The sequence below is a fragment of the Microtus pennsylvanicus genome, chromosome 14, assembly GCF_037038515.1.
Source record: "Microtus pennsylvanicus isolate mMicPen1 chromosome 14, mMicPen1.hap1, whole genome shotgun sequence".
NCBI classification, from domain to species: domain Eukaryota; kingdom Metazoa; phylum Chordata; class Mammalia; order Rodentia; family Cricetidae; genus Microtus; species Microtus pennsylvanicus.
The window spans coordinates 76228552-76240070 of record NC_134592.1 but is presented as its reverse complement, the minus strand read 5'-3'; the positions used below and the strand labels follow the sequence as shown (position 1 = coordinate 76240070).

Below are 11519 nucleotides of genomic sequence, written 5' to 3'. Positions count from 1 at the left end.
CTCAGTGTGTAGTCACACCTTTGGATAAAGAATGAGTGGGTAGATTTTCTTGTCAAAAGCAAAAGCTCTTTGCTGCTTCTTATGCCTGCAATTAATTTTTACATTCAAATGTTCAACTTCATGTAGCTTTCTGAGTTTCCTCTTTATTTTATAATTAGCTTTAGGTACCAGTTACATTCCTAACTAAGACTAGTGATGATTTTTTTTCGTGGAGAGAAAATGCAGCCCTTAAATTGCAATGACAACCTCCACCCAGTAAAGTCAGAAAATTCAGTGCTATTGAGACTATTATCCTTGATTTAGTGCATGGAAAAATCATTTGAAGGTGATTTTGGGAAGCCAGTTCTCCTCTCTCAGCCTTTGTCATTTCATCCATGAGCAGAAAAATTTAGGAGATATTCTTTTAAATCTACTTCACATTATTCTAACATAGTTAAGATGAGGATGATTGGTACATGGCTCACTGGGTGTTCAATGAGGAATCTGTTGGGTGGTGATATTTAAGGGACCTTGTTTGCTCAAGTACCAGGACTCATAAACTATTCCTTGTTCCTTCCCAGCCGAATTTTTCCAAAACCAAACTTCTACTTGACTCATGTTGTATTTAAGCAGAGACATACTTCATATTGGGTTGGAGACAATTTGAGTTTACTTAAAAATCTGTGATCTAACTCCTTGTTGAAGATAAAGAACACAGCATCCCTTCTGATCTACAGCAAGGTAAAGTGACTAGAAATAAGATACAGAGTTTCTTAGCCATTGTTTGTTGGACAACCTCAATTTCCTCTTAGACCTACAAAGTCTCACTTTTATTGAGTGGCTGCATTTGATGATTTTAGGGTTGGCAGACCTACTTAAATTAGTAATTTTTATCCAATGAAAAATACAGCATAAAATTAAGTATTTTAAAAGTTCTTTTAGGTTTTTGGATTCTGTGAGTTACTGTTTTAGAGTCACCAAGGAGAATCATCCCAGAATTGAATGGGAATTTGATTTCTTCACAGGTAAGAGGAGATTACTTGGGAGCACAGGAGTGTCCCCGAAGGTTAGACCACTAAATAGGGTCCTAATTCTAATGACTCTCCAAATATCGACTGCACTGGAAATGACGAGGATCCCAGAGTGAAAGCCTGATAGAATGGTTGTGAGCCCTAGAATTCTCTACTTCTTCTGTTACTATGGTCAAATAAGTTTTTCTGAATATTCATTTTCTAGTTACAAAGTAAACAAATTAAAATAGTATAAAATGTTATACTTGAATATACATGTAACTAGTATTTATTGACTAAATAAATGATATACATATTGTAAATTGTTTTACATTATCTGCCATACTATACATGTCATGAATTTGTGTTCAAATTGTTTTTTTTTCAACAGAATTTTATAACATCCAGCGCACCTGAACTGAAGCCATGGCTAAGACAAATAACGTGACTGAACTGATCATCACTGGTCTTTTCCAGGATGCAAAGGTACAAAAGGTGTGCTTTGTACTGTTCCTTCCCGTGTACCTGGCCACAGTGCTGGGCAATGGCCTCATTGTTGTGACAGTCAACATCAGTAAGAGTCTGCGTTCTCCTATGTACATCTTCCTCAGCTCCTTGTCCCTGGTGGAGATCTGCTACTCCTCTACTGTTGTCCCTAAGTTCATCACTGACTTACTTGTAAAAATTAAAACCATCTCTCTGAAGGGCTGCCTGGCTCAGATATTCTTCTTCCACCTTTTGGGGGTTGCTGAGATTCTTCTGCTTGTGGTGATGGCCTATGATTGCTATGTGGCCATCTGCAAACCTCTCCATTACATGAACATCATGAGTCATCAAGTGTGTCACATGCTGGTAGCTGGCTCCTGGCTGGGGGGCCTCATTCACTCCACAATCCAGATCCTCATCACCATTCCATTGCCCTTCTGTGGTCCCAATGTAATTGACTACTACTTCTGTGACCTCCAGCCATTATTTAAACTTGCCTGCACTGACACCTTTATGGAAGGGGTTATCGTGATGGCCAACAGTGGTTTAATCTCTATTATCTCTCTCCTTATCTTGGTGTCCTCCTATATCACCATCCTTGTGAACTTGAGGAACCATTCTGCAGAGGGGAGGCGCAAGGCCCTCTCCACCTGTGCTGCCCACATTACAGTGGTCATCTTGTTCTTTGGACCTGCTAGCTTCCTTTATCTGAGACCTTCCTCTACATTTACTGAAGATAAGCTTGTGGCTGTGTTCTACACAGTCATCACCCCCATGCTGAACCCCATCATCTACACCCTTAGAAATGCAGAGGTGAAAAATGTCATAAAGAAGTTGTGGGACAAAAAGAGCTCAGAGGCAGAGTGAATGGAGTAATAAATGACGAAAAGGGATTTTAATACTTAGTCTGTTGTTGATGTAGATTTTGCTGTTTGGTGCATATTCAAATAAAAGAGTAGTTAGAAGAGCGTGTTTCTTTTACTGCTGTACTTCTCTCAGGAAACAAATACTCCAAGGACAGAGGTCTGATTTTCTCACTGAATTTGATTGGCTGCATAGTTAAAAAGCAAGTGCAAATTCAAAGAATATATAGAAACATGCTTGTATGTTCCTTGAGACATGGTAGTATTTTGAAAGATTGGGTAAAGTATACTTTAGTACTTCCATACATTGTATACAAACCATTTTATGACTATTATTATCTCAAAAATTAGCATTTCTTTTTGTTGAGAAATGATTACTATTTTCACTGGAAGAATTAAGGACAGGGTCATAACTTTTTAATTCATATCTCTTTCCCATTATTATGAGTGACCATGCCACAGCTATTTCTTGTAATATCCACTGATTTTTTTTCAGTGAGGTGAGATTAAAAGAGTCTTTGTTAATCTGCACGGTTATATTTCTCATAATCTCTTCAATGCCCCATTGTATCTCCCCACTATGAAAAGTTTTGAGTGTATCTTACAATTGCTCTGTCTTGGCTTAGGAGTTGTATAAAATTGCACTGATTTGCATCCATTCACCCAGATTTTCTCAAGTTGTGATATGCCAGAGTAGGCTGTGTTTCCACCAAGTATCGTTTGGGCTCCGAGATCATATAATAGAGGAATTTGTGGCTGCAGGGCAAGGCATAGACAAATTCATATGTTGATGAAAACATGTGTGTCTGTGATAATACATGGACATTTAAATTTATGTATCATTAATGTCACTAAAACCTGGAATTCTTAAAATTTAATTTTAACTTACTTAAATCTACATAGGTACACACCATATGACTATGAAAGTTGGTAGCATAAGTGTGTTTTCCTAAGACTTGTAGGTTTCTCAGTGTTAGAGGCAAGACTTCTATCCTACTACCTTGATGGTTCTGTGTCTACCTGCCTCTAACCTCAGGTTTCATTAACCAGCTCTTTACCTCATTCTCACATATCCTTTCTAATCACTCCCAAATTCCCACACAAATCTCAGGGTGGCTGGAGAGAAGGAGCATTTGCAGCAGCCATAGGCCATGTCTAGTCAGCTTGTCTTGCTCTCTCACTGTTAAACTAAGAATGTATTTATAGCCTGTGTGATTTCCTGTCTCATGATCACCTGCTAAGCAGAAGGACTACATAAAGCTAGAGATTTTGCTGGATTATTTATTGGGTGGACAAGTTGATGAATGTTATCTTTCAGAGTCCAATTCAGTGGGTATAGTCAACTATCATTCACAGATACAGAGGCAGAAGGATAGGGGGCAAGTAGTTTTATAATGTATGTAATACACAAATATGCAAATGTGAGAATGAGAAGATGAAAATAAAATAATGTCAATCATCACTATAGTTTTATGTAAAAGTGGTAAAAAGGATAGGCTGTCCTCAGTTGTCTACTTATTCAGTAGCTGATCAAAACCTAATGCCCAAGGACTTTCTCTTCCTTTTTAAAAATTCTGCTATATCGGCGATCGCTTCCTAGGTATAACCCCAGCAGCACAGACATTAAGGGCAACATTGAATAAATGGGACCTACTGAAACTGAGAAGCTTCTGTAAAGCAAAGGACACTGTCACTAAGACAAAAAGTCAACCCACTGACTGGGAGAAGATCTTGACCAACCCCGCAACAGACAAAGGTCTGATCTCCAAAATATATAAAGAATTCAAGAAACTAGACTTTAAAATGCAAATTAACCCAATTTAAAAAAATGGGGCACTGATCTGAACAGAGAATTCTCAACAGAAGAAGTTCAAATGGCCAAAAGACACTTAAGGTCATGCTCAACCTCCTTAGCCATCAGGGAAATGCAAATCAAAACAACTTTGAGATATCATCTTACACCTGTCAGATTGGCTAAAATCAAAAACACCAATGATAGCCTTTGCTGGAGAGGTTGTGGAGGAAGGGATACCCTCATCCATTGCTGGTGGGAATGCAAACTTGTGCAACCACTTTGGAAAGCAGTGTGGCGGTTTCTCAGGAAATTCGGGATCAACCTACCCCTAGACCCAGCAATGCCACTCTTGGGAATATACCCAAGAGATGCCCGATCATATGACAGGGGCATTTGTTCAACTATGTTCATAGCAGCATTATTTGTAATAGCCAGAACCTGGAAACAACCTAGATGTCCTTCAATGGAAGAATGGACGAAGAAAGTGTGGAATATATACACTCTATATATAGATATATATATATATATCTATATATAGATATATATATATAGATATATATATATAGATATATATATATAGAGTACTATATATATATATATATATATATATATATAGTACTCTAGTACTACTCAGCGGTAAAAACAATGACTTCTCGAATTTTGTATGCAAATGGATGGAAATAGAAAACACTATCCTGAGTGAGGTAACCCAGACCCAAAAAGATGAACATAGGATGTACTCACTCATAATTGGGTTCTAGCCATAAATAAAGGTCAGTGAGTCTATAATTTGGTATCCTTAAGAAGTTAAATAAGAAGGTGAACCCAAAGAAAAACATATAGCTTTCCTCCTGGTTATGGGAAGTAGACAAGATTGCCGGGCAAAAAATTGGGATCTTGATTCAGTCTCATATCAATAAAGCAAAATGTAAAAAAAAAAAATTGGGATCTTGGGGGTGGGCTGGGAGGGGGGTAAAGGGTGGTGGGGAGAGAAAAGTGAGAAGGGTAGGATGAGGGGAACTTGGGGAAACGGGATGATTGGGATAAAGGAAGGTTGGATAGGGGAGCAGGGAAGCACATATCTTAATTAAGGGAGCCATCTTAGGGTTGGGAAGAGACTTGGACCTAGAGGGGCTCCCAGGTGCCCAAGGCGAGGTCCCCAGTTAGTTCCTGGGGCAGCTGAGGATAGGGATCCTGAAATGACCCTAGCCTATAGCCATACTGATGAATATCTTGCATATCACCATAGAACCTTCATCTGGCGATGGATGGAGATAGAGACAGAGACCCACCCTGGAGCACCAGACTGAGCTCCCAATGTCCCAATGAGGAGCAGAAGGAGGGAGAACATGAGCAAAGAAGTCAGGACCACGAGGGGTGCACCTACCCACGGAGACAGTGGGGCTGATCTATTGGGAGCTCACCAAGGCCAGCTGGACTGTAACAGGAAAAGCATGAGATAAAACCGGACTCTCTGAATATGGCGGACAATGAGGGCTGCTGAGAAGGACAAGGCACAATGGCACTGGGTTTTGATCCTACTTCATGTTCTGGCTTTGTGGGAGCCTAGCCAGTTTGGATGTTCACCTTCCTAGACCAGGATGGAGGGGGGAGGACTTTGGACTTTCCACAGGTCAGGGAACCCTGACTGCTCTTCAGACTGGAGAGGGAGGGGCAGAGGAGTGGGAGGAGGGAGAGAGGAGTGGGGGAAGGGGGAGAGGAGTGGGGGGAGGGGAAGAGGAGTGGGGGGAGACAGAGGAGTGGGAGGCTGGGAGGAGGCGGAAATTTTATTTCAATAAAAAAAATAAAAAATTAAAAAAAAAGTTCTGCTATATCAATCAGAAACCATAGGCAATAAGCCCTATTACCTTTACTTTTTTATGTACCTTCTCCTTGTTGGGTGTAAAGCAATATTGAAATGACATTAAAATGATTGCAAAAGATTTAGAAAATTTCCAAAGTCATTCTTTATTTGCCTAAGTTTTCCTACAGGTAAAAGAAATTCCATGGGGAAGTCGGTCTCTTGATCATATGTGTGGCCTCATTCATCATAAATAGTCCAAGAATCTGAGCATTTAATCACAACCTTTGGACATTGTGTGGATAGACATGACTGGGGCATCAAAGCAGGATTTTATTACCGCTGAATTTCCTAGTCTCATGAATTTTTATTTTTATTCTAAAGTTGTAAGTCTAAATATTTTTTCCTTCTGATTTGTCTTCGTCATCACTTTATTTTCTAAATACTCCATAGGGGACAGATCCAACTTTTGAAAGGCAGTAACATTTCCACCTCATATCCCCAAAGCCTAATGATTTGGAGAGAGAATTGTTTCCTGTGACAGTACCAAATAAAGAACAGAGTGTGGTTTTAAGAAATCAATTCACCTTTCTCAGACTTTTACCTTTTTTATACATTCAGAAGTTAATATAAGATTATTATAAATTATTCTCTAAAGTGTTTAAGAAAACACTCCTAATGTAGTTTTGCTGAGTGTGACTTGGTTTGGGTCTTCAGTAGGAAATCTGCTCAGTGATGATATTAGTCAAGGGACTTCACTTATGAAAGAAAACAGAATCTGTAAGGAGGAATCTGATGCTCCTTCTCTATATAGATTTTTTCCCCAGAGCAAACCTCTCCTTGAGGCATAGCATGTTCTATGGGAGAGGAGAATTTTTATGATGAATTAGAAACAATTTATTTGAAGTCTATGTGGTCTAAATACTGCTCTACCTGGGAGCAAGGAGCACACCAGGTCTTCTGACCAGAAGGTAGGTGAAGCGACTTGAAGTAAGAATTAGAGTCTACAGGCTGCAATAGGTATCAGGTAACTCATTATTTTCTCTACCCCTGTCTGTATAAAGTACATGTCTATCTGCTGGTGTGACTTTATAAACTTCTTCTCCTGGTTTGCATTTTCCTTGGTGCGTCAGTCATTGTGGGGAAAGAGGAGGAATTTCTCAATTGCTAATGTTTGGGGGTTGGAGAGAGAGAGGAGAGAAAGAGAGAGAGAGAGAGACAGAAAGAGAGAGAGAGAGAGAGAGAGAGAGAGAGAGAGAGAGAGAGAGAGAGAAAGAGAGAGAGAGAGAAAGAGAGAGAGAGAGAGAAGATTAAATGTAGAAAAGGCAGAGCTGAATAGGACCAGGTTGTGTTAAAAAAAGGTTATCAGATGTCAGATGTCTTCCTGTTGGAGGAACTGATCCATGAAACATAAGAAGCTATGCAACTTTGTGTGTTTTCCTAATTCAGAGATTAAACCTTGTCAAGGTTATTTGTAATATACATAAACTTCCATCTCCCTTCTTATCTTTGTCAGTGATAAAGATGTTTTCTGCCGTCTCAAAAGTTTTAGTTCTTATTTATTTTAATTAATACATTTTATACAATGCCCACCACCTCTCCGAAGTAATTGGTGCTGCCAGAAGCAGACACATCTCACTGTCATAAAACATCCTAAGTTCTTAAAATACTTTAAATGCAATATTCCTAGATTTGAAAGATTTGAAGAATACCTATTCATAAGAAATATATCTCTATATATCTAGAAAACCTAATTAACATGACTAAAAGTTTCATTATTATAAATGACTACCTTTCAATTCATAATTTTTATGAATTCACAAACACATCATACCCTAAAAAAAGAGAAAATATATACATATAAAAGAATTGACCTTAAATTGTATCAATAAACCAAGATCCATTACAATGCAAAGTATTCATCTCTAGAGCATATTTTAAACATATTCTTTTCCAGTCCCCTATTACTACTCCCAGATTCTCCCTCTCTATACCCAACCAACTTTGTATTTTTTTTCTTCAAAAAATGAGCTAACCTAAACAAAAATCAGCTAACAAACCAAACAACAACAGTAACAATCCCACCTAACCCCAAACTACCATAGATTCCACAAGACCCCCCTCCTAATATAGAATCTGTTTTGTGTTGCCTCATTAATTCTGGGCATTGGGTGAACTTGGAGTATGGTTGATATACACAGTGTCACTCTATGGGAGAAAACTGATTTTCCTCTCTCTCAGTGGGTATCAGTTACAAATAGGTCTTTTGTCTGTGGTGGGATTTTTTTTCATCCACTGGTCCTTTTCCATGCCGGGATTTTGTCTATCTTGATTTTGTGCAGATCTTGCACATGTTGTCAGTTTCTGTGAGTTCATATATACCTCATCACTATTGTGTTTGGGAACATAACCTTTCCCTTTTCAGCATTTCTTTTCTCTATGGAATCCACTCTCTATTGCTTCACTCACCTAATTCCACTTAGCTATTTTGAAATTTCTCTGTTTCTTTGGAATGAACATCTCTCAGTAGATTTGGTGGTAGATGGTGGGAAACAATTGTGGAACAGGGTGGAAAATATAGTTAGTTCCACACTCTCAGAGATGTGAACATTTGTTGTAGAAACATATTTCTTGAGGCAAGATGTAGAGGATTTTGCTTTGGTACAGTGAGGACTGGGACAACTGAGAGAAAACATCATGGAAGACATTGGGAAATGACAGAAACAACAGGAAAATTATTTCTTGCGAAAGTGTAGCTTTGTTTCCTGGTGAGTTTATGGTTTTGGAAGTTGGATCTCTGGTTGTAACTGAATCACCACAGCTTATTCTGCGCATGTATCACTCTGCAGACTTGAAGACTGCATGTCAAAGGGAGCTTTCCTTGTCATGTTTGTCTGTCTCATCATATAATGTCTGCCATGTCACTACTCATTGAGTCTGAGTTTGCTTTGTACTTCCCAACTTGTAGAATCATGAGCTAGCAAATGTGTACTCTTTATTAATTACAAAGTCTATACTACAGATGTAGTACTTCTCTGAAGAAAAAAAGGATATAAAGAATTCCAACCAGCACAGTATCCAAGAGATGACTCAAAAGGAAGACTTATTAAATGCAATGAATATAATACAAACACATGATCTGTGTTTCTGTATATGCATCTATCATCTATCTGCTTATAATATATCTTGAAATTTTAACTTCAGAATTCCTTGTGATAAATTAGAAAAATACCTGGCTGAAAGTTAGAAGGACTTATTTTGAGTTACATTTTAACGTATAGTAAAACAGTTTGTTCTTTCTAGAATGCTTTTAGTATAATTAATTTGTGCTAAAAATTTTTGGCTTTTTTTCTAGCCTTCATTCTATTTGATGTCCAACACACTTGAGCTGACTCCATGGCCAATGAAAATAATGTCACTGAGTTAATTTTCACTGGCCTTTTCCAAGATCAAAAAGTACAGAAGGTATGCTTTGTACTTTTCCTTCCTGTGTACCTGGCCACAGTGCTGGGCAATGGCCTCATTGTTGTGACAGTCAACATCAGTAAGAGTCTGCGTTCTCCTATGTACTTTTTCCTCAGCTCCTTGTCCCTGGTGGAGATTTGTTACTCCTCTACCATTGTCCCTAAATTCATCACTGACTTACTTGTAAAGATTAAAACCATCTCTCTGAAGGGCTGCCTGGTTCAGATATTTTTCTCCCATTTATTTGGAGTTGTTGAAGTCATTCTGCTTGTGGTGATGGCCTATGATCGCTATGTGGCCATCTGCAAACCTCTCCATTACATGAACATCATGAGTCATCAAGTGTGTCACATGCTGGTAGCTGGCTCCTGGCTGGGGGGCCTCATTCACTCCACAATCCAGATCCTCATCACCATTCCATTGCCCTTCTGTGGTCCCAATGTAATTGACCACTACTTCTGTGACCTCCAGCCATTATTTAAACTTGCCTGCACTGACACCTTTATGGAAGGGGTTATCGTGATGGCCAACAGTGGTTTAATCTCTATTATCTCTCTCCTTATTTTGGTGACTTCCTATATCACCATCCTTGTGAACTTGAGGAACCATTCTGCAGAGGGGAGGCGCAAGGCCCTCTCCACCTGTGCCTCCCACATTACGGTGGTCCTCTTGTTCTTTGGGCCTGGCACTTTTATTTACATGAGACCTTCCTCTACCTACACTGTGGACAAGCTTGTGGCTGTGTTCTACACAGTCATCACCCCCATGCTGAACCCCATTGTCTACACATTAAGGAATGCAGAGATGAAAAATGCTATAAGGAAGTTTTGGAGACAACCAGAGAACTGAGAGACCACAAACAAATTACAAATATGTCTTGGTTTTGGTGCTTATTGAAATGGCTTTTGTTTTTAGTAAGGTTTTCTTTTCTTTTTCTTTTTTCTAAGAAAAAATCTAGTAAGAATTGTAGTAGAAATTTAATCATGGCACTTTACTAGGTAACTTGCCCTGTACTTCAGTTTTTCTTAAATCTTAGTTCTTAAACTAATCTACTAACGTGAAGATAGGTCACTGAATTTCAGATGTGTTTTTATTATTTCAAACTAATTTTTCCTTTCTCAAAAATACATGTTATGTTTATGTTTGCTTAAACTAGCTCATGTTTTCACAGTGTTTAATATACCCCAGTGAGTAGAAGGTAGATAAAACAGATGATTGTGAGGTATTTTATTTGATTTGATTTTCTTTGTTTGCTCCATGGATCTGTCACACAGCACAGAGTTGCTCTACACTCCAGGTTCTTTATCCTGGCAACTCCTTTGCAGCATGACTATTGTTCTTTAGGAACACAATGGGGCAAATAAGAGTTCCTGCAATGGAAGAGCTGGGTGCCAGGCTGTGGGCTTGGCACAGTATCAGACTGCGAGTTGAGAGGCGTACAGAGCGACAAGACTGGAAAAGTGGGCATTCGTGTCCTTAGGAGGATGCAGTCAAACAACGTGAGGACTATAACCTACAATTCTTACTTCTGAAATTTCCCACTGATTGTTTGGAGGCTGAGGTTAGCCACGGATAACTGGGACTGTGACACCTGAAAGTGTAGACAAAGTAGAGTCTACTGAATGTAGTTTTACATTTGTACTAGAATATACTTTCGCATCTTAATGGAAATGAATGTCTTGCCTTTAAGTACATCACTCCTTTTAAAAGTTAGAACACAATTTGATGACTCATGAAGCACACCTTTGTAAGTGAATGTAAGAAATTCTGGTTGTTCTTTGTGCTTAAGGAAGCATTGAGTAAGTGGTTTTATGTTGTGTTCTGTGGGCATTTGTTAGTGTTTGCAGATACTTGCTTCTCAGAGGCAGGTGTTGTTGAAGTACAGAGAAGCTTCAAAAGCCCCAAGTGCTAGAGCAAACAGCCTGTCACAGTTCCAGGGCCATCCACTTGCCTTGTTCATGCTCTTATATGAACTGAGAAGATAGGAGGTCTGATATAGAAGGAGAAGGAGGAAGGAGAGACAAAAAATACCAAAATAATACTTTTAAAATTGTGAATTTTTACAAAGATGTTCTATGCCACCACCAAAGATTCTTCTGAATTTTTGTTTAACTGTGCTT

At 38.8% G+C, this 11519-nt stretch overlaps 2 protein-coding genes across 2 annotated transcripts; both read left to right on the top strand.

Annotated features, from left to right (window-relative positions):
• Nucleotides 1-1415: 1415 nt before the first annotated feature.
• On the top strand, nt 1416-2342 carry LOC142834988 (olfactory receptor 4B1-like). The gene has a single exon (XM_075948048.1). The coding sequence runs from the start codon at nt 1416-1418 to the stop codon at nt 2340-2342; it is 927 nt and encodes a 308-aa protein (XP_075804163.1).
• A 6988-nt stretch (nt 2343-9330) lies between these two features.
• LOC142834825 (olfactory receptor 4B13-like) lies at nt 9331-10248 on the top strand. Its single transcript, XM_075947721.1, has one exon. It carries the CDS (start codon nt 9331-9333, stop codon nt 10246-10248), a length of 918 nt encoding a protein of 305 aa, XP_075803836.1.
• Nucleotides 10249-11519: the final 1271 nt, after the last annotated feature.